Here is a 23,808-nt window from a genome sequence, read left to right as displayed (position 1 = left end):
TGCCTTTCGCTTCTCTTCTTCACTCAGCCATTTGTAAGCTCTCCTCAGATAACCGTTTTGCCTTTTGCATTTCTTTTCCTTGGGGATGATTTTGATCACTGCCTCCTGTACAGTGTTACAAACCTCTGTCCATAGTTTTTCAGGCACTTTATCAGATCTAATCCCTTGAATCTATTTGTCACTTCCACTGTGTAATTGTAAAGGATTTGTTTCAGGTCATACATGAATGGTTTAAAGGTTTTCCCTACTTTCTTCAATTTAAGTCTGAATTTGGCCATAAGGAGTTCATGATCTGAGCCAGAGTCAGCTGAACTGGCTTGCTTCACCTAAAAGTAAGCAGTTGATCAGATCTTCTCTGGCTAATCTGAACCAAATCAGTGCAAGGCTAACTCAGTTCAAACCAGTCATAACCTGTTTGCATCTGTTTTGTCAAGATTTAAAAGGAGCGAGCTTGTTTGATCCCTGAAACCACTTTTGTCTAGTTTTAAGTCATTCACAGCTAATTTGAACCAGCCAAACTAGCTTGAACTGGTTTGAACTGGTCTGACCCCATGGAAATGCAGCCTGTGCCCACGATGACGCTAGTGCCCCTAGAACCGTGGCCAAGCCAGTGGTGACAGGGACCCTGACGGTGCCATCATGTCATTCGGGTGCGAGCCCCTGAGGCTGTTTTCAGCTAGAGCTGCAGGCATTTCATCACCACTGAATTCAGAGCTGGGGACTTCGAGCGAGTTGAAATAGCTTAGGACTTGACAGATTTGGTTCTGTCAAGTTTCCGTCGGTCAGAGTCAACTCCCTCCTCAAGGGACTGTTCCCTTTATGTGTCTTCTCTCTCACACATCCCCAGGCTTCATCCTGAGCTTTGTATGGCAGTGTGGAACGAGAAGAGTTCTTAACTCTCTTCATCAAGGGAAGAATATTTGTTGAGCATTTATGTGCGCAAGGCTGTGCAGGGTCCTTGGGAGGGAGGAAAAATAGTGATTTATAAGGTGAGATTCTTACCCTCAAGTTCAGCAGCACAAATGAGAGGTGAATTAAGCCAGCAAATGTACAAGGGGGTGCCGGAGGAGGAGAGAGGGATGTCAGGATCAAAAGGCCACAGGAGTGTGGGGCACCCTTGTGAGGTGAGACACTGCCTGGAAGCCTGAGGGAGGAGAGAGCAGCACCCACGGAGGTCGTGGAGGTCACACAGAGCAGGGGTGGTACTTCACATCCTTCTACCCCCGCTCCCACACCCCTCCTCCAGGGCTGGTGCTCGTCTCACGAACGTGCCCAGGCTCTGCTGTGCCCTGAATAGTAGACAAGGTCAGCGCGGGCCCTGCCCTTCATTACCCATCACTGCACAGGAAGCCCATGCTGCAACTTTTGATAGCACTATTGACAGTTTATCGGCTTCCCTAGTGGCTTAGGTGGTAAAGAATCTGCCTGCAACTGCAGGAGACCCAGGTTCGATCCCTGGGTCAGGAAGATTGCCTGGAGAAGTGAATGGCAACCCACTCCAGTATTCTTGCCTGGAGAGTTCCATGGACAGAGGAGCCTTGTGGGCTGCAGTCCATGGGATTGTAAAGAGTCAGAAACGACTGAGGGACCAACACTACTACTACTATTTCTACTACTACTACTGACATTTTAGGATTTAGGATGTATGATCCAGAGAGTAATTTACAACTATATCAAGTCCCACCCCTACCTCCAGAGGTGCATCTTACCCTGTGACTCCCAACTAGACCACTTCCTGACTATGTATCAGACCGACCCTCCTACCCTCTGGGTCCTTCAGACGCAATAATGCTGCTGGTAGAATCTCAGGTTTCTGTTGAGCTGTGTGTCAGAGCTTGCTTGATCTTTTACCCTCTCCCTGAACATAAAGAGGTGACATTAATACCTGGAGATGTCCCCACAGTGTTTTCCGTGTTAATTTAGGATCTCCCAGGTATAGAGTTCAAGAATGCACAAAACTCCCTGAGAATAAGTTGCTTTTCAGGCGTTATCCTGCCTTATCTCATACAGGAGAACTTTAAAAGCACAATCTTTAGGGACAGAGTTCTGGCTCTTCCTGTCCCCATGGTTACCAGATATGTTATGATTATAATTTTGTTACATCAGCATTTGTTAAGTAAACCCCCCAGGTGAGCAGAAGACTACAAGAGAAATTGAGATGGAGAAGTTTAAGACTCAGCAGTCCTGGAGGAAGCACCTGCACACCTAGAGAGGCCACGTGGGGAGGCAGGCAGGACCTGGGCACATGCCTTTACTGGGGTCCATGGGTGGAATGCTTTGAGGTTCCCAGATGAAGGCCAGACTGGTCAATGCAAACCAAAATGGGGTTTTTCTGAGCTCAGTGGAGGTATTACCTAAGGGGCGCCTTGGGGAAGGCCCTGGGCAGCCGGGGGAGACAGGGCTGATGAGTGGGGGTGGGGTCCCTTTAGGAGCTGACATGTGCGTGTGACTCTGCGGGCTGCTTTCCACAGCATTTGCGTGCATGAAGGGAATAATATCAGTTTAAGGTTCAGGCAGGCTGCTTGGCCAAACAGAATGGATGCTGAGGCAGTAATACCATGGAGTAACTTAGCTGAATTCTTCACCCAGCGCTTAGTTTCCTGGGTTAATAATGGTACTGTTAGCTCTCCCTGGGTCAGTGGGAGTACAGAGACCCTGGATGGTTCTCTGATAGACAGGGACCACCACTAAAGGGGGTGTTTGGAAAAGAGGCAGTGCTTTTGGTTGTTGCAGTGTCCTCTGGGGCATTTTTATTGGCATGAGAGTCTAGAACCAGAGATTTTTGCCTCCCTGTTAGGTCCAAGACAGAGCCACGTGACAAAGATTTATCTCCTAGATTGCCAGAGCACCTGTCCCTGTCGAGGCACACTACCAAGGTCCATTCAGGTGAATCCTCCAGAACAAAGCAATAGTCCACTCCCGAAAGAGTACTGAGGAGCCCTGAGACCAAGTATTGCATGTTGCTTTGAGATGAGTTTTTCCTGGTTTCTGTTTATTGACTTCCTGATGGGTCGTCCTTGACTCCCACAGCTAGAGTAGTCTGTGTTTCTGCTGCCCTAAGACACGTGTGTGTGTTCAGTGACCTTAAGGGGACAGCAGGCACAGCCACATCACCCAAATGTAGGGCAGTCTTGGGAGAGACCCCAGACTCCAGCATCCTCATGCCAGACCCCTCCAAGCGCCAAGTGCTCTGCACGTTATACTTTCTGATTTCCCCAGTGGTTTCTGAGAGTGTTCTTTTCCATTTTTAAAGTCCAGCTCCCTGATGAGAAACCAGAAAGTTTACTTTTGAATCTTCAAAAAGGATTAGTATCCAGAAGTTCCACAAATTATTTGAACAAAAAATTAGAAGGCTTTGTCAGTCAGAACAGGCAAGACAGGCTCTCTGATTATAAATCCATTTTAGACCTGCCTAGAGCAGAGTAAGCAGCTGGAAAATGTATATTTATTTTTACAGCAAATTGCTCTAGTGTGAGGAATTCATTATCGAGTGGTGAGATTAAACAGTCGCATTTCATGTATAAGTATCATTTCACAATGTGCTTCTTGCATCTGAAAGGAATGTTGCCTATCATTAAATATTTTCTGCCTCGTGTTCCTTTTACATCCATTTAAATGCCTGTCAGATTGTTTGCCTTTACAACCAGCCTGCCACTTTTTCAAATTATAAGTGGAGAAGGCTGCGTTCAGAACCTGTGGTTTATTTCCTCGCCCCCATGAAAGTTACTGTGGGGACGGTTCACAGAGACTTCACCACGTGCACGGGGAACCAGGGGCTGAGAGCGGGTCTCCAGCTGAACTCGGGTGGTCCAGGGAAGCCTGCGCTGGGGTGCCCACATGCACTCCCTGCTCTGAGGAAGGCGCTGCATGCTTCTTCCTAAAGAGGCTGGCCTTTCAGGAATGAGTTACTCTGGGCCACCTCTAGAGAGATGCAGCGCAAGCAGAATGAGGCTGCCGATTTTCTAGCCACGTCCATCCAGGAAGGAAGGGGGGAGGGATGCTCTGTGGATTTATTTGGAAATCCATTTAGTGATATCCTCACCACAAACTGGAGTAATTCCTGGCTTGACCCTCTCCTTCCTCTGCCTGCATTATTTGACACGATGGATGCCAGGGAGGCCTTCCTCTCAGGAGCCCCGCTGTGGCCCTGTGTGTGAGGTGCTTTTGCTCTGAGCCAGCTCTGCCCCTGATGTTTGGGTTTCCATTTCAAAGCAGGCTTTAATTCCTGGTCTGTCTGTCAATTATGTGGTGTCTGTCACTCACGTAGCACCAACTGTGGGCTGACATTTAATAGTGATACTGGCTTTACACTTGGAGTCTGAAGAATTGCAGTTTTCTTAAGTTACAAATAATGTGCAGGTTTATTTGCCAAAATGGGGGGAAGATTTGGAGTTGTGGTTTTTCTAGATATGAATCTGGCTCAAAAAGCAAACTGTCCCTATGCAGGATCCCTGTGACAAGGCCTCTTAGCAGATAAAAATCAACCACGTCCTTGACCCTGAGAAACTTGCAGTCTCGTGAGGGAGCCAGGGAGAGTGTTTAGGTAACCAAAATACAAGGCAGGCTGAAGAATCTGTAACTAAGACATTTCCATCTACCAAAATGTAAGATACAAGGGACATCTGAATGCAGCAGCAGAGGTAGAGGGTATCGGCCATTTTTTTGCAGTTGTTTGTTTGTTTGTTTGTTTGTTTTTTCATCTTTGCACCCTCCCTAATCTATTCTTTCTGCCTTAGTTCATCTTTTTTTGAGAAGTAAGAATAACCTTCCAGAAAGCTTCCCATATGATTTAGAAATGCATTAGAGCAATGGTCCTCAAGGTGGAACCAGCAACAGCAGCATCAGCTGGGAATTTGTTAGAAGTGCAGACTCTCAGGCCCCAACCCAGTCAGAAACTCAGGGAGGAACCTGTTTTCATACGCCCTCCAGGAGGTGGTAATGTATGCTGCAGGTCAGGAGCCGGCCCCTGAGAGAAGTGTGGACCATCCGTCCAGTGTGAAGGAGCCTCTGTTCTCCAGCTGTGCTCTCACATTCTGGTCAAGTGCAGCGCTTCTCGCTGATGGGGTCCCATTGGCAGATAAGCACAAGAAAAGCTGCCAAATAGATATTTTTGGTATCTGTCACATGTATTTTCCTAGTAAAGGCTCTGAGAAGTCCTATACTAAGGAGATTTAATTCAGTTTGTTTAACCAGAAGCTTCCACAATTACTTGAAAGCAGAATACATTATCCCTATGGTGATACCTGATCGTCTTGTTGCTGGGATTCTTTTAAATATGTTTTAGGAAAAACTTCTAGAGGGAGCTTTGCCCTACGCTCAGTCAGTATCTAAAGCAGGCAGAGACATCCCCTGTACAGCCAGCTCACTCGCCGCTTCCTCTCACTGCGTCTCCATGCTCCGTTTCACCCTCATTCCCACTTCATTCTCTGCTCCTCCGCTGAAGACGGGGCGAGGTGCTGAAACTGCCCGAGCTGTAGAAACTGCTTCGTGTGCACGCAGTGTGGTGTGTTTGTCGCCATGGCATTTTGGTGTTGTTTTGGTCCACACATTTTTATAAGGCGTGTTCATTATCAAATATTCTTACATCTGTCTTTACTAGCCTTCCCCAAAAGATCAGATTTTTTTTTCCATTCTTTTATGGAGAGATTTTAGTTAGGTGTTTCAAAATTATGATGGAATTGTAAAATGAGAATTTCTGTTAGTGTAACCTTGTCTAAGCCAGCTGATTTCCCATCTGACCCAAAGAAGTCTATGGTTGATAAAGAAGATGTTGACATGGATAGCAGCCCCTTTACGTACATTATCTCATTTACTCCTCCAAATGGAGAGGGAGGGGAATCCTGTGAGGTAGGTATCATTAACCCCACTTTACAGACGGACTGAGAAGTTTATAGAGGAGAAACGTGTCCAGCTGGCACCGTAGCAATTTGGAATATAGAATTAGGTTTCCAGTTTAATTATCTGTTCTGCCACTTAATAGCTGTGTGACCATGGGCAAGTTAATGAGCCTCTCTGTGCCTCAGTTTTCTCTTCTGGAAGATGAGGATGATGCACTGCCTGCCTCACAGGATTATTGTAAGCTTCTATATTGATACCTGTGAAGTGCTTAGAAGGATATGGGCATGTGCTAAGTGCTCAGCCAGGGTTAGCTGGGGAAAGAAAAGCTAGAATAGTCAGAGGATCCCGGGCATAACTAGCCTTAGAGGGTCTTAGCAACAGCAGGTACTCAGTATATGTTGTAGATGGAGTGATTGGATGGACTGTGCTGCACGTGTCCTTTGGTGACCACCAGCCTGCTGGTGGTGAGCCCCACGTCTCATGAAAGCCAGGGCTTTAAATGGATGTTGTCAGCCCCTGCTTCAAGATGCATGTGGGCCTTAAGGCTCTAAGACCTTTCTCTGCTGCTCCAGCTTCTCATTCTGGCCCTGACCCCCATTGTGATTTCCAAACTTATGCCTAAATTTTTAATTCTAATTTGTTTCAGGGCACTTGGACATCATAAGTGATTTAAAGGTGGTGTTACTCTAAGTGTACAAAATATTTTTGACTTCATAAAAAAATTCTCAAAACGTCTTTCATGGAACTCGGTTTGCCTTTTGGAACCTCTTCCTCATCACCCATCCCAGTAAAAACAGAAAGTGGGCGTTTCATTGGTGGCAGGCTTGCTTTCCTTTGAGAGGGGCCCTTTAGATTAGATTTCTCATCCAGCAGGCGAAGAATTTTGACCAAAGGCCATTAAGTTTTGGTATCAAAAATAATGGAAATTCACATATTACTGCTGTATCATTTCAGGAGAGGTAAGAAGACAGAGGTTAAGCTCTTACAGCAGTTGTTCATCTTGAGGATTATAACTGGTACAGATCAGGAATCTGTGTGGCACAGGATCAGCCTAGGGCCGCTCCTCGGATGCACAGATATTTCCACTGTCGTTGCAGCAGTTAGGATAACACTTGCAGTTGCTGCCTCCAGACTTTCCCATAGTAGACTGTTTCATCACGAAGTCTTGACCATCAGTATGAGTTGTGGGGCTGGGGCTGCCCTGGTCTCCTGGGTGTACCAGATCAGCTATTCAGTGTTTAGGTGGCTGACTCATCCAGTTTCTCCACCATGAGGTAGCACAGACAACACAGTTAGTTGCTTATGAGTAGTGGCGTGTGGCTGAGAGCAAGAGCTTTGGCACCAGGTGAGTACCAAGGGTGTGAGTACCCCACCCCCATCACCACAGCAGTGCCCGTGGTTCGGCCACTGACTCACCGTCGTTCAGGTAATGTCTGCGTGTATATAGCAGGCCTTACCAAAGCCAAGAGATTGCATCCCGACCCAGGCAAATTATAATCGTCTAACATCATAATCTTTTAAGAGCAAACACAAATAGAGTGCCTGTAACACACCAGGCACTGTTTTGAGAGCATTGTGTATACAGTTGACCGTTGAGCAACACAGGTCCACTTATACCTGGATGTTTTCCAGGAGTAAATAGTACAGTATTATGTGGTCCAAGACCAGTTGCCTCGGTGATTGGTAGACTCTAAGGACGCAGAACAGTGGGTGCAGAGGACCTGAACTGTGTATACAGAGGGCCAACTGTAAGTGATACCCGGGTGACCCCGTGGTTGTTGGCACCCCTAACCCCACATTGTTCGAGAGTCAGCTGTACTCATTTTATCCTCACAACAGTCCTGTGAAGTAAATTCTGGTTTTACCTTCATTTTACATTTGAGGAAACTGAAGCACAGAGATGTTAAGTGTCTCGTCCCAAGTCACAAGACTAGTACGTAGCAGAGCCAGAATTCAGTTTTGGACAGTCTGGCCTCAGAGTTTCTACTCTTACAGAACTCTGCTATCTTGAATAAATCTTATATCCATTTCTAGTTAGAAATAGGCTTTATTGAAGCCCTGGTGACTCAAATAGTAAATAATCTGCCTGCAGTGCAAGAGATGAGAGTTTGATCCCTGGGTCAGGAAGGTCTCTGGAGAAGGGAATGACTACCCACTCCAGTATTCCTGCCTGGAGAATTCCATGGACAGAGGACCCTGGCGGGCTATAGTCCATGGGGTTGCAAAGAATTGGACACAACTGAGCGACTAACACACACAAGTTTTATTACTATTATACAAATTTAAGGCAAGAAGTATTACTGGAGTTAATAAAGAGGAAGAACAGTTGATTCAGAAGTCTATAACAAAAAGATAACTAGGAAATCTTCAAATGTGTTTAAATTAAGAACATAAATAAGGTTTCAAAGAGGAAATCACAGTGGAAATTAGAAAGTGTTTTGAATGAAAGGATAATTAAATTGCAACATGTCAAAATTTGTGGGATATAGCTAAAGTGGAGATTAGAAGGAGATTCATAGCTTTAAATATTATCAGGAAAGAAAAAAGTTTGAAAATCCACGATGTAAGTTTTCATCTTAAGCTAGAAAAAAATTGGCAAATTAAACCCAAAGAAAGTAGAAACAAAGATATAGGCTGAAATCCATGAAACAGAATATAGGCATACAATGAAGGAAATCAGCAGAACCGAAAGTTGGTTCTTTGAAAGCATCAACTGCAGTTAAGTATAAGGCACCTCAGTACACGTCCTTCCTCCTACTGCCCCCGCCAACTACCAAATTCTGATTTAGGAAATCAGTAGTCGAGTGGGATTTTTTTTTAAAGCCAGTCCACCTCCCACAGAAATGCGTTATACCACTGTCGATATTAGATTGTCAATTCCCTTTTCAACTTTGAGTCTCTGCAGATTCTTTTCTAACTGTTCTCCTGTCTCTGTTTGTTCCATGCTAAGCAGATGGCCCAGAAATTAGCCAAAAGCAGGAAGAAGGTGCAGTACAAACAACTTCATCAGCTTGATGTTATGCCTGGTTTTTTTTATTTTTCATTTATTTATGTTTTGCCTTTTTTCTTATTTCGTGTTTTTGTTTTCTGCATCCAGCAAGTTTTTGTTCAGATTTCTTTTTGAACCGCCCCATAAGCCAACGTTTCTCAAAACTCGGTTGCCCAAAGTGGCTGTTTTCTGTTGCTCATTAGTCATCTCACTCCAGAGGAAGGCCAGGGGGCAGACTGGGAATGCTGAAGGGATCCTGCAGTACTGTGCAAGTGCCCACCGTTCAGGAGCATTCACATGGCAGGGACCTGGGTCTGCTCGATTCTAGTCACGTTTGATTTGTGGATTTGTCAGATTGCTGGATGCAAAAAAGAAAACTCGCTAATAACCACATGTGTGCAGAGTCAAGCCCTAAATGAACCAGATTGGTGTGCTTTTTTTGGTTGTGGAGCTTCCAGGTGCTTAAGAGCTACCCGTGGGACATTGAGGCATTGGGGCTCGCTCTTAATGGGGTGGCTTCCGAAGTGGGTGCCGCTTCTGTGTTGCTGTGGTATGTGGGAACGTGAAGACCCTCTTACCAGAACTGCCTCCAGCTGCTTGTCTGCACCTGCTGTAAACATCGACACCCCCCACCCCAATCTCTTGAGCAGGAGCAAACTCTGACTTCTCCAAGGTCCTGGGGGTATGAGTCAGTCACCCTTCAATCTGTTGGGCTCTGAAACCCTTGCGGAAAGTGCCATTCACGTCATTGTCCAGAGAGTTAGATCTGCTGCAGTGAGCTACTGCTTCCGTGGCGGAAGAGGCAAAGGGCGTCCGCATTTCCCCTGTAGCCTGGAGGTGCTCACTCCTGTCCCTGTGTCCATCCTCTGTGTGGCCCCTCTGGCTTTGGCAGCCTCATTCTGGAGTCTGAATCGCTGTTCTGGTGACTGTGTCTCGAAGCTTCTGTGTGTGAGTTAAGCTTGCTCCCACGCACCTGGGTCAGAGCAACATATTAAGCTTTCCCCTGGTATGTTTTCCTTCTCAGGCTCCTGAAGGTGAATCTCAGCCAATGACTGAGGTGGATCTCTTCATTTCTACCCAGAGAATCAAAGTATTGAACGCCGACACGCAGGTATTAATTCGCCGGCTCCCACCTTCCTAGGGGGTGAAGCTTAGCATGGCAACCAGGAGACTGTGCCCTTGTCTGTCAGGCAGCTGTGCCCAGATGCTGGCTGGCTTCCACACAAGCTTGTGTCTGCAGTGCCTGCTGCTGATGTAGGGGGTGGGGGTTAGGGAGGGACTTGGTAAGGAAGGTTGGGGCTGTTAAAGATCAAAGGGGAAAACAAGCCACAGATATTGTTTGTTAATAATTCCCACAAACCTTTGTCAGAAGATTCATGAATTTAAACAGATTAGCCTTTCAAGAAATTTTGTTTAAAGCCACACGTACACACGTTAAGCAAAACACAGTAATTGCATGCAGATTTTTTATTTCTTTAGCTTCCCCACCAGGGGTTTCCCAAGTGGCCCTAGTGGTAAAGAACCCGCCAATGAAGGAAATGCAAGAGATGTGGGTCCGATCCCTGGGTCAGGAAGACCCCCTGGAGGAGGGCATGGCAACCCACTCCAGTATTCTTGCCTAGAAAATCCCATGGACAGAGGATCCTGGTGGGCACTATAGTCCAAAGGGTCGCAAAGAGTCAGGCATGACTGAAGCGACTTAGCACGCACCCACAGAGATTCTACTGGTTGTAAAATGATTTAAATTCCTTTTCACATACCACAGACCACTTCCTGCTCTGGGTTATCACCAGTCAAGGGAATTGCCCCCAGGTCTGGGTGGGTACATGTAAATTTGCGAACACAGTGTTTGCAGTGAGCCCCAGAGCACCGCCACCCACTCCCACGCCCGCAGCATGTGTGGACTGTACTAGGCTACGCTATGGGTGGCAGACTCTCTCTGGGGTCTTAGATGATGCTCTGGACTCACCAGCCTCCCCCGTCTCCCCTCCAGGAAACGATGATGGACCACCCTCTGAGGACCATTTCCTACATCGCGGATATCGGGAACATTGTTGTGCTGATGGCCCGCAGGCGGATGCCCCGCTCCAACTCCCAGGAGAACGTGGAAGCCTCCCACCCATCCCAGGATGGAAAAAGGCAGTACAAGATGATCTGCCATGTCTTTGAGTCTGAAGATGTAAGGGTGGCCTCCTCTCATCTCCCTCCCCGTGATCTGATCTGAGCTGCCCTTGGGTAAATGGGTTCCCTCTAGTTCTCAGAACCTTAATCATAGGTGAGACAAATACTTATTGAGCACTTACTCTGTGTCAAGCCCTGTTTTAGTGCTGGGGATATGAGGCTGAGTAAAACAGATAAGGTACTCCTCGTGAAGGTTACAGAGAGACAGAAAATGAATAGATAAATATACTTAATGTAAAGTTAGGCAGAGGAATGTTTACTCAGGAAAAACTAGGTCAAGGGATAGAGGGGCAGGGGCTGTTTCAGGTAGAGCGATGATCAGAGTCCTTTCAGAAGTCACATTGGAGCCAAACCTGAGTAGAGTTGAGAGTAAGGAAAGAACAGGTGCAGAGGCCTGAGACAGAGGCCTGCTGACGGAGTATGGGGAAAGGCAAGGAGACCAGACGCTAGAGGGCTGTGCAGGACTGCCCTTTCCTAACAGGAAAGTTGGCGTCCCTGCCCCTCCCCACCACATGGCATGAGCACCAGCTGCCCATTCCTTTGCAAACCCAACTGCTCCTCCAGTCACAAAGCCAGGGATTCCTGACACCCATCTCTCCACATGATAAAGTCAGCAGGGGAAGCTAATTTAAAACAGAGGTGGGGCTCTTCCTTCCCTTCAGCCTTCTTCTCCAGTTGTCCCTAGAATTGCTGGCAAGGCCACTGGGCTTCAAGCTATTTCAGCACCATCCTTTTCCCAAAGCTCAACAGGCCTTGGCAGCTCCCTCCAGGCCAGGGCCACAGCCCCACGATGGTTTCAAACTACAGAGCCTGCCCGGAGATGGCCAGGTCAGTGCCATTGACTGAGATAAATTTTCCTCCTGCCACAGTGAAACAAGCTATCTTTCTCATATTGAGCAGAGAGACCTTATCTACTTAAGGAAAATTGGCGCCAGTAGCCTTGGGTCCTTAAAAGGGGCTGTTTTTCTGCCAGAGAGTATTCACTGAGCCACAGTAATGGCCTGCCTCTAAGAAGTTAGGAGTCAGAGGCAATTTTCCAGGGAAGCAGAGCCCTCATGGCTGTAGCCTCAGACAGGAGGAGACGCTTACATGTTTGTACCAACTTTTACTAGTCTGGTTCTCAGCTCCAGAGACAGGTTGCTGAGAAGACAGAGAGCTTGAAGCACCTGTCCTGGCCATTCTCTCCACTTTTCCTATGAAACTGAGACCAAACTTGCAAACTGGGAGAAGGTTCTTGTAAAGCTCCAACAGAGTAACATTTAGAACATTGTTTCATGTGTCCTGCAGGCCTGCAAAAAGATGGCATTAGCTCTGCCTACCAGACATGAGGTGCCTGTTCAGCTCTCAGCCACCTCTCCCAGGCTTGCTGCTCCTAAAGGAGGACTTTGTCTCCCTTGAGGCTCCTTTGGGTCTGTAGGGGAGACAATGAAGGGGAAGAAGGAAGAAGCAAGAGTGGACCTAGAAATCTTTGCTTCCAAGGCCCAGGATAGAAGAGGAGAGCATGGGCTCCGGAGCTGGGAGACCCACATGTGAATCCCACCTCCATGTACGGGCTGTGCAGCTGCTCAGTTTCTATAGAACAGGCTGCCGTGTGGCTCAGGTAGACCCAGCAGAGATGAGAGTAGATTGAGCTGTTGGCCCGGTGCCTCCACTCACAATGGTCGGAAAGCCCACTGACTGTGTTCTCAGACACTTTTTTCAATTTGTCTGTTCACACGAGCCTCTGATGCCCACAGCGATGCCTCGGCAGGAGGCAGTGTGGTGGTCCTTGGCATGACATGTGATGTCACCAGACTCTCAGAGTGAGAAATGTTAAGCAGTATTTCTTTCCCGCAAGCCAACCATGCAGAAAGTTCTGATATCACTGTTAGTTAACTGCTTTCAGCAAAAATGACTAAAGATAGGGAAAGGAGGGATGGAGATGAGAGTTGTGTGTTTGAAACATTGCCCTAGAGCATGTTGTTGTTTTGTGGGTTTTCTACCCACTGGAATTTGAGAGAGCAGCAGTACCAGGGGTGGGCAGGAGGTCGGCTCTGGAATTAAGCTACCAGGATTCTCAGCCTCCAACCCCACCCCAACTTACACTTTCAACCTCCTTTTCCTCATCTCCCCAATGCAAACAAGGAAACAATACGTACACAGTTTTAAAGTCTAAGAGCTCTGAGAAACAAAAGAGATTTTTGTACTCATTTGGCTGATAAGCTTGCTCTGAGCTGTGATGAGACACTTTATAGGATTTGTCCAGCTTACTGTGAATCTCACACATTTTGTTGCAGGAATATTACTGAGTGTGTTTAGGCACTTCTCCAAGCTCTAGTGGGGTTTTTACACAATGTATGATGTATGCACTCTGTTACCTTTCTAAAATTGGAACATTTCTGAATTCTTAAACACTGCCCTCAGAGCTTAGGATGAAGGCTTGTGGACCAGTCATACTTTCGTCATAGACTTGACGTGAATTTATGTGACGCTGTTTATATGGGATGTGATGTGGCGCAGGCTTGGTTGCTGCTGGCTCTCCCAAGTTGTGATGTTAATTAATTAATGCAGGGAAAGGTTATCAAATTCCAGTGCAGGAAAAAGATCAACGGAAGCAGAGTTCCCATCCTGTGAGCTGTGTGACCCTGAACAGGTTCCTTTGTATCTCTGGGCCTCTCAGCCTCCTCACCTAGAAAATGCAGGGTTGGACTCGACCAAGGTTCTCAATTCTGTTGGACCCAACAGTCCTTTCACATAGCAAATATTTTGTAATGCCCCGCTCATAGACAATATGAATGAAATTCATAGATCATTTAATCTCCTTTTCTGAAAAAGTTTTCACAAAATGACCAAATTATTGCCATAAATGTAATACAAAGGAGAAATAAAAGGAAAGCTAAAATAAGATTGTTGGTAGCTATCATAAAATAGTTGATAGACACATTCGTGCGCACACACACGCACATGTGAAGAACCTCTACACTGCATAGCCAGTGTGCAGAATGACGGCGATGATTTATTGGCAACACACATCTCACAAACGGCGTTGATGCCGATGGTTTTCTAAAGTCATGATGCTTACTCGTGGTAAAGTGTTGGATAAAACATCTTTTCTCAATTCACATAATAGTTATATTCTGGAAACATTCACTGTGTTTTAGAGCCACGCGATAAGTCTTGTGGTTTTATATAAATTAGAGTTGAGTCCTAGACTCAGGTAACTGAGCACAGGTGTTATATGTACATGAATGTCTGGGGGGGGGATATCTTAAATTTTGCAGGATGTAAAACAGCTCATCTTGGGCAAGACTGTCCTTTGCACAGCAGTAAGCTGTGTCAGAGCATCTCTGACTCCTGTCCACTGAATGCCGGGAGCTCCCTATGATCATTGTCATAGTAAAAAATGTTGCCGCTAATTTGGGAAATGCCCTCTAGAAGGCACCGCTGCGCCATGGAGACCCGCTGGGCTAGCCAGTGCCTAGGGCCCGGCACTCTTCAGGGACCCGGGTCATCTACCAGCAGCACTGGCCTGCTGACCCTGTCTCTCCTCTCCAGGCCCAGCTGATCGCACAGTCCATCGGGCAGGCCTTCAGCGTGGCCTACCAGGAGTTCCTCAGGGCCAATGGGATTAACCCTGAAGATCTCAGCCAGAAGGAGTACAGCGATCTGCTCAACACCCAAGACATGTACAACGACGACCTCATCCACTTCTCCAAGTCGGAAAACTGCAAAGATGCAAGTACCTCCCTGAACCTGTTGCCCAGGCTGGGCCAGCTGGGCCTGCCCACCGAGGAGGGGAAGGCAGGGTGCTGGGGTGGAGCGCGGTGTTTGCAGGACATGGCAGAGCGCTCAGGCCCATCTCTGGCTCCCCGCATGTGTGGCCCAGGTTCTTAGATACTTCAGCTGAGGGCCGTGGCCAGTGAGGCAGGGTGTCCTCTGCCCTCTGTGACCCACAGCTGACTTTGGGGATGGGTTCCAGAACCAGACAGGACCTAAACCCTGTCTTTATAAGCTCCCGATCTAGGAAAGGGCATATTTATAACAGTTCAGTTCAGTTCAGTCGCTCAGTCATGTCCGACTCTTTGCAACCCCATGAATCGCAGCACGCCAGGCCTCCCTGTCCATCACCAACTCTTGGAGTTCACTCAGACTCACTTCCATCGAGTCCGTGATGCCATCCAGCCATCTCATCCTCTGTCATCCCCTTCTCCTCCTGCCCTCAATCCCTCCCAGCATCAGAGTCTTTTCCAATGAGTCAACTCTTCACATGAGGTGGCCAGAGTACTGGAGTTTCAGCTTAAGCATCATTCCTTCCAAAGAAATCCCAGGGCTGATCTCCTTCAGAATGGATTGGCTAGATCTCCTTGCAGTCCAAGTGACTCTCAAGAGTCTTCTCCAACACCACAGTTCAAAAGCATCAATTCTTCACCACTCAGCCTTCTTCACAGTCCAACTCTCACATCCATACATGACAACTGGAAAAACCATAGCCTTGACTAGATGGACCTTAGTCGGTAAAGTAATGTCTCTGCTTTTGAATATGCTATCTAGGTTGGTCATAAGTTTTCTTCCAAGGAGTAAGCGTCTTTTAATTTCATGGCTGCAGTCACCATCTGCAGTGATTTTGGAGCCCAAAAAAATAAAATCTGACACTGTTTCCCCATCTGTTTCCCACGAAGTGATGGGACTGGATGCCATGATTTTCGTTTTCTGAATGTTGAGCTTTAAGCCAACTTTTTCACTCTCCTCTTTCACTTTCATCAAGAGGCTCTTTAGTTCCTCTTCACTTTCTGCCATAAGGGTGGTATCATCTGCATATCTGAGGTTATTGATATTTCTCCCGGCAATCTTGATTCAAGCTTGTGTTTCTTCCAGTCCAGCGTTTCTCATGATTTATAACAGGGAGGATCTTAAACGATGATGCTGGATGGGCACTATTCAGAGACAGCTGTGCCCGGCAGAGTGGAGCTGGTCCCGGCTTTCTGGGGTCAGATGAGGGGTGCTGGGCACCCCTTGGGACTGAGCTCTGCAGGAACAGCTAGAGGAAAGCAGGGCTATCTGACCTGCTGTGGGGTCTGGGTATTCTCTGAGAAGTGTAGAGGAGCGCAGAGAGCTGGGCCTCAGTAACAGAAGCATGAGGTTTCACACACTCAGGAATCATCTGGGGAGCCACGGATGAGGCATTGAGGCTGTACTGTATGAGAGGATGCAGGGCCTGGGTCAGAAATGGCAGGCTTGAGAGTCCAGCCAAGGTGAGGGGCCTGGACTTTATGCCCAAGATGTGGGCCAGTGATCTTTTAATTCACTCATGGATACTAGGTGTCCTAGGTTCCCTGGAAACAAAACGTGAGATGGGAATTCTGGTTCAAGAGGAGGTGGGGGCAGGGTGCACTCAGGAAACAGTGAGTGTGGGCACGAGGGTGGTGGGGATGCCACGGAGGACTGTGGCCTCGCTGGGGATGAGCATCCTCTGATTCAAATGGAAGCACTGGGTCACACATCACAGGACTGTTTTGTCCCACCTGGAGCCAAAAGAGCTGGCAGGCCTGTGCCCAGCGCTCATCAGTCATTGGCAGTGAGGTCAGACGGAGGTAGGTGAGTGTGCCTGTGCTCAGAGTTCCCCAGACTGAGGGCTTCCACAGCAGAAATGCATTGTCTTCCAGTTCTGGAGGCTGGAGGCTGGAGGCCTGAGATCAGGGTGTCTGCAGGCTTGGTTCCTCCGAGGGACTGTGAGGGGGAAGATCTGTCCCAGGCCTCTCATTCGCTTGTAGATGGTCACCTTCTCCCCTCTCTGTCTTCACTCTGTGCATGTCTCTGTGGCCACATTTCCCCTTTTTATAAAGATACTAATCATATTGAGCTAGGACTCACCCTAATCATTTTTATTTTAACTTGATTGCCTATGAAAAGGCCCGATCTCCAAACAAGTTCATATTTGGAGGTACTAGGAGTTAGGGCTCCAATGTATGGATTTGAGGGGTGAAGGGGCACACGGTTAAACTCCCAGGAGGTGGTGACTGCCATGTGGCTTAGGGCAGTTCTCCAGGAAAAGGGCCAGTTGTGAGTGACAGCAACAGCGAGGAGGACACCAGCCCATGAAGGGACTTTGTCAGGCCCCAGCAGCCCCCATTCCAGTATGTGTTTGAGCATGTGTGGATTTGTAAATATGAAGAAATAAATACACACATACTCTGTTCGTTGCTTCCAAGAAGCGTCTTACCTGTCTATGGTATGTCTGCCTTATCAAACTGAACATATCTGAAATCAGCTCCCGGCTTCTCTGCCCAGCTGGGGAAAGCCACAGTAATGACGCATATCTAGGGCCGGTGTTTTTGCACTTCCAACCTTTTTCTTTTTTCTTAACTTTCTTGTTGCAGAGAAGTGTTTCTATAATGCATGTTTATTTTTAACTCAAAAATCTTAAATGTTGGAGGGAATTTATGAGGCACTGTGAAACAGGGGATCTGTGCTAGAATCCAAAAGCTATTCTGGAAACCATAAGATCCCACCAAAGCCCCACCTACAGTCTCTTTTGCCCTTCGCTGGGGACTACAGGAAAAACAAACAAAATATGACACCCCTTGTGGTTGTAGCACCAAGGCAGGTACAAGTGCTGAGTCTGACTTGCGCAAGTCCGACTCTTTGTGACCCTGTGGACTGTATCCTGCCAGGATCCTTTGTCCATAGGATTTTCCAGGCAAGAATACTGGAGTGGGTAGCCATTCCTACTCCAGAGGGTCTTCCTGACTCAGGGATTGAACCTGCATGTCTTCCATCTCCTGCATTGGCAGGTGGATTCTTTACCACTGAGCCACTGGGAAGCCCCAAGGCAGGATGGCTTTTATGGAATAAGAATTACAAAAAAAGGGGTATGTGCCTGCATGACATCGTTTCTTACCAGCCCCAGATGCCATGGAATACAGAGAGGATGGCATTCGTCTGGGTTGGAGTCATCAGGGAAGTGTCTGTCATGTTTCATCAGGACAGGAACAGGGGAAATGCCTTGACTTCTCTCTCTACCTTGGATGGTTGCTGATTCAGCCTTTGTAAGTGTTGTGTTTCTCCTTTCAGGTCTTCATAGAGAAGCAGAAAGGGGAAATCCTAGGTGTGGTGATCGTGGAGTCTGGCTGGGGATCCATCTTGCCAACTGTGATCATAGCCAACATGATGCATGGAGGCCCAGCAGAGAAGTCAGGGAAGCTGAATATTGGGGACCAGATCATGTCCATCAATGGCACCAGCCTGGTGGGCCTGCCTCTGTCAACCTGCCAGAGCATTATTAAGGTAACCAGAGATGGGAAAAGTCCAATGCCATTGTAGACCCAAAATGACATGATGTCATTGAACATATTCTGAGTACCAAACACTAAGAAAGACACAAATACAAAAGGCATGGACTTGCACTTGAGCTGTTTTTCCTCTGTACAGAATCCTCCCTGAAACTGTTTTTTCAGTGATGGTGTATATTTGGCTCACGTAACACCACTGACTAACACCATGCCCATTGCAGACATCACTAATCAATCACAGCACTATCTCCCACTAAGACTCAGCCTCAACAGAATTTTCCTCAGCTCAGTAATCAAGACACCACATAGAGTCAGCTAGGTATGCCTGAGGTGACTTGCCATCCCTATCACAAGTCAAGAAAATGCTTCAGATGCCAGAGCACTGTCCTCCACTGTGATCCAGGAGAGTGTGTGCTCCCCAGAGCCTGCATAACATGATTCTCACATGCCAAGTGGAAGGAAGGAAACTGGTACCATCTGTGTACACCTTCTGCAACCTGAACATAATTATTTCTTGTTCAACCTGAATTTATGCTGTTTCATAAGACTGAGAAGAGCTACTTAAAGGAAAATTGAATATGAGTATTTAAGGGGAAGAAATTAGATTTTCTTAGAAACAAAGCATGCGAGTGTAGTCTCTGGAGCACATTGGAATTTTCTGATTGCATGGCCAATAGGAACAAGAATATTTCCCCCCACTACAGTATCTGGAGACCCTTCTAGCTCTGTAGCAAGCACTGAGGTACAGGCACATTGGGATCCTATGACTTTCTCTGGTTCCTTGGGGTTTCCTGAAAGCCTGTCAACTAGAACATAGCTCTGGGTGTGAGTATGAGAGAGAATAAATGTGAATTCATGTAATAGTTATTCTAAGCAGGAGAAAATCACAAGAGACAATATCCTTGGCCAAGGGGCCTCGGGTGGAGGAAAGGTCAAGGTAAGTGTATAGGACAGCTTGTTTTTTCCTTTTTTAATGTTATACAGGAATTTTTATCTTCTTGCCTGCTTTTTACTCAAAATTTTTATTGAAGTATAGTTGATTTACAGTGTGTTAATTTCTGCTGTACAGTAAAGTGATTCAGTTATACATACATATACATTCTTTATTGTATATTCTTTTCCATTATGGTTTATCATAGGATACTGAATTATAGTTCTCTGTGCTAGACAGTAGGACCTGCTGTTTATCCAGTCTATGTCTAAAAGCTTCCATCTACTAACGCCAGCCTCCCACTTCATCCCTCTCCCAGCTCCCTCCACCTTGGCAACCACCAGTCTAGTCTGTTTTCGTGTTTCTGTTTCATAGATGGGCTTATTTCTGTCATAGTTTAGAGGTACATATAAGTGATGCCATATGGTATCTGTTTCTCCCGTGGACTTACTTCACTTAGTTGCCTCCATGTTGCTGCAGATGGCATGATTGCGTTCGCTATTATGGCTGAGTGGCGAGCTATTGTATATGTGAACCACATCTTCTTTATCCATTCATCTGTGCAGACATTTAGTTTGCTTCCATGCCTCGTCTACTGTGGATAGTGCTGCTGTGAACACAGGGATGCATGTATCTTTTTGAATTATAGTTTTGTCTGGATATGTGCCCAGGAGTAGGATTGCCGGATCATATGGTAATTTTATTTTTAGTGTTCTGAGGAACCTCCATACTGTCTTCCATGGTGGCTGCACCAACTTATATTTTCACCAGCAGTGTAGAAGGGTTCCTTTTTCTCTAAACCTTCTCAGCATTTGTTTTTTACAGACTTCTTAATGAGGTTCATCCTGACTGGAGTGAGGTGGTACCTCATTGTAGTTTTGATTTGCCTTTCTCTAAAGGAGATCCAACCAGTCCATTCTGAAGGAGATCAGCCCTGGGATTTCTTTGGAAGGAATGATGCTAAAGCTGAAACTCCAGTACTTTGGCCACCTCATGTGGAGAGTTGACTCATTGGAAAAGACTCTGATGCTGGGAGGGATTGGGGGCAGGAGGAGAAGGGGACGACCCAGGATGAGATGGCTGAATGGCATCACGGACTCGATGGACGTGAGTCTGAGTGAACTCCAGGAGTTGGTGATGGACAGGGAGGCCTGGTGTGCTGCGATTCATGGGGTTGCAAAGAGTCGGACACGACTGAGCGACTGAACTGAACTGAATAATTAGCGATGCTGAGCATCTTCTCATGTGCCTATTGACCATCTGTATTTCTTCTTTGGAGAAATGTCTATTTAGGTTTTCTGCCCATTTTTCAGTTGGGGTTTTTTGTTGTTGTTGTTGAGTTGTATGAGCTGTTTGGATAGTTTGGATTTTAAGCCCTTCTTGGTTGCCTTGTCTGCGAATATCTTCTCCCAGTCTGACGGTCGTCTTTTCACTTTGTTTTGCCTGTTTGTTTTTAATGAAACAAACTCATAATCACACCCAGAAAGAAATAGCCCTCTTTGGCCTCATTTCTTTTTGTTATATCTTACACTTAAATTTTACCTCTTGCTTAACATACATTAAAGATAAGATTAAAGAACCTGCTTTAAAACATGCATATTCATTCAAACATGGTTAACTGGGCTTCTGTTAGGCTGAGCTGAACTGTGGAGGAGCCAGAAGGACAGTATGCATCTGGGGGATAATTATCATTGAAAGGATTCAGTGAACCCTCATGGCAACATAGAGCTGAGATGCTAAGAGCATTTAGAGTAGATTGGTGGTGGTGGGATCTTGGTGGATATTGAAGGAGGGGTAAGACCCAGGTGGATACCAGAAGGAAACTGGCCTTTGGGAGTTTCTCCTGGAATTGACGGACAGTGGACTAGGTTTGTCGTGGGGAGAGAGAGGTTTGAGCCAGCCTGGGAAGGCTGACCTGATGGTGTGATCATGTGGAAAAGCCAGGGAGGGCCAGGAATAGAAAGAGAGGACCCACCTCTGGCTTCTCACTCACCACGTGCCAAGGTTCACACATGCACTTTCACACCAGAAGCAAGTTACTTATTGAACACCTGTGCATGTGTATGAACCGCTGAGGGGCCCCGAGAATCAGAGATGTGTTAGACACCGTCTGCATCCCAAGGAGCTTGGCCTCGTTGGGGAGGAGTGAATGAAAGGACTGATTCTAGCAGTGACTGAGTGCTGTGCACCTAGACCATTCTAGAATGTGTATGTTCACTTGAAAAACCCTACAGCGGCCTCCTGGAGGGTAGGTACCATTGTGCAAGCTAGGAAACAGGCATAGAAGATGATATAATCATTCAAGGTCGTACAGCGTGTCAGTACTGAAGCCAGGTTGCTCGGCCACCCTGATATCATTCCAGCAGCATCTCTGATCAGACCCTAGGGAAGTTGTTCTCAGCTTGGGGGATCTTGACCTCTGTGGGGGACATTGGGCAGTGTTTGAAGACAGTTTGGGTCATCACCACTAAGGAGGAGGAGATGCTGGCATCCAGTGGGTAGAGGTCAGTTGTTGTTCAGTCACTCAGTCATGTCTGACTCTTTGCAACCCCATGAACTGCGGCACACCAGGCCTCCCGGTCCATCACCAACTCCCGGAGCTTGCTCAAACTCATGTCCATTGAGTCGGTGATGCCATCCAACCATCTCATCCTCTGTCTTCCCCTTCTCCTCCTGCCCTCAATTTTTCCCAGCATCAGGGTCTTTTCCAATGAGTCTTCCCTTTGCATCAGGTGGTCAAAGTATTGGAGCTTCAGCATCAGTCCTTGCAATGAATATTCAGGGTTGACTTCCTTTAGGATGGACTGGTTTGATCTCCTTGCTGTCCAAGGGACTCTCCTAAGGTCAGGGATGCTACCAAATGTCCTGAAATACACAGGATGAGCCGCCCAACTAAGGAACACCCAGCCCAGTGTCTGTAAGTTGAGAAAGCCTGCCTTGGGAGATAGTTCAGTGTGGGAGAGAAAGGGAGGTTGGTGAGGGAAGGTGGAGGTTGATCTGTACCTGGTTTGGGGAGAGGTTTGGGGAGGAGAAGCCAGAAGAGAGGATAACTTGAGTTGGGGCTGGGGCCTGGGTGGGAAGAAGCCAGGCTTCCTAAGGACTGTGGGGCTGTATACCTGAGCCTATTACACACCAGCCGGGCAGCGCTCAGCCCTTGGCACTGGCCACCTTCCTTCCTCTTCATAAAAGGTAGCCCATGAGGGAAGGCAATGGCAGACATCCAGTTCACAGATAAGTCATCAGCTACTCAGAAGGTGCAGACATGTCCAGTACCCCCCCCACCGCTCGCTGCCTGTGCACGAAGGAGGCAGACAGGGTGAGGCTGTGAGACCTGTGAGGCCTGCGCTGCCTTCCCGTGGTGCCACCCAGGGACTGGCCTTCTGTCCGGTGCCTCACACAGCAAGGTGGAGACCAACTAGTGCAGGATTCGGTCAGCACATTGGGCAGTTTCCTAAGGGGAAAAGGTTTGTTTGCACACGTAGCTGACCTTTGATGTCTATAAATGGAGTCTCTGTGGAATTGGAAAATTAAAAGGCCATGTGGTGATGAAAACAGACGTAACTGATGAAGATGGAAAGGAGGAAAGACTGCGCCTTTGTGGCCACCCCTGGCAGAGAAGTACTTAGCAGGCAGGCCCCAGCTAGGATGGCGCTGCAGGATGCACGACCTTGTCAAGTGGAAAAATGTGATCGGCCCAACCACATCCCCCCTCCCCACTCCCACCCTGAGGATTTTCCCCCTGGTTTCAGCTAGAACTACCAGGATGGGATGAAGATGTTTAATGGCTTATATTCTTGTTTTTATCTAAAAACATCTCTCTCTTGCCTGTACCTGAGCAGATGCTCACTGCCCCACCCCACCCTCTAGGCCACTGCAGGGGACCATTCTGGGCTTCTTCAAGGCTTCACGTTAGTATTACTTGCTTCAGTGCTGTGTCTGTGTTCCTTGCGATGAATTTAATGAGCAGCTCTCATCCTGGTAAATGAGTGCTTTGTAAACTCCGATTTGAATCACCCAGGGATCTTGTTAAACTACAGGTTCTGAAACAGTGGGTCTGGGATAGGATTCTGCGTTTTCAATAAACTCTTGATGATGACTTGGCCAGCCTTGGACTTTGAGAAACAAGAGTCTAAAGCCAAGAGTTCTGCATCTTGTCACTGTGATGCATGTTGGCCTTTTCTCTCCCTGGTTACAGCGAACAGAGTACATTTCTAGACTAGATTACAGGTATTGAATTGTTTTACTTTCTTCCCTAGCTCTTATTTTTCCTGTCATAATTCCTAAAGCATAATTAGTGGTAGGCAAGCGTGTTAGCACACCACCTGTTCACACCCCCACCTCCACGGTCCTGCCCTTCAGGTTTGTTTTCTTTTTGAAAGTAGAGCACCGCTTTCTTACCTTCAACAGGATCATCACAAGTCTGCTTTCCTGTTGCTATGGAGACCATTCTGCCTTCGCCTTTCCCGTCCCCTCTTCCCTACTCTTACCCTCCCACCATATTCCTTAATTTGCTGCGCCATTCCGCTGTTGTCATGGGGATGAAATGACCATTTATTTAAATTGGCACCTCCAATAAAAGGGCAGCTGAGAAATCCACGTTC

General features: G+C 47.1%; 1 protein-coding gene across 2 annotated transcripts in view; it reads left to right on the top strand.

Moving 5' to 3' along the window:
- Nucleotides 1-23,808, top strand: part of APBA1 (amyloid beta precursor protein binding family A member 1) — a 233,250-nt gene that overhangs the window by 197,833 nt on the left and 11,609 nt on the right. The window contains exons 6-10 of one of the 2 annotated variants that reach the window (XM_018052054.1): nucleotides 8,792-8,824; nucleotides 9,852-9,938; nucleotides 10,821-11,006; nucleotides 14,543-14,722; nucleotides 18,059-18,271. In XM_018052054.1, coding sequence (XP_017907543.1) covers nucleotides 8,792-8,824; nucleotides 9,852-9,938; nucleotides 10,821-11,006; nucleotides 14,543-14,722; nucleotides 18,059-18,271 — 699 coding nt within the window. The remainder of the gene's footprint in view (nucleotides 1-8,791; nucleotides 8,825-9,851; nucleotides 9,939-10,820; nucleotides 11,007-14,542; nucleotides 14,723-18,058; nucleotides 18,272-23,808) is intronic. The other variant, XM_018052056.1, reaches the window with a different exon arrangement.

This window comes from Capra hircus, chromosome 8, assembly GCF_001704415.2.
Source record: "Capra hircus breed San Clemente chromosome 8, ASM170441v1, whole genome shotgun sequence".
Classification (NCBI taxonomy): domain Eukaryota; kingdom Metazoa; phylum Chordata; class Mammalia; order Artiodactyla; family Bovidae; genus Capra; species Capra hircus.
This window is presented reverse-complemented; position numbering and strand designations above follow the sequence as displayed.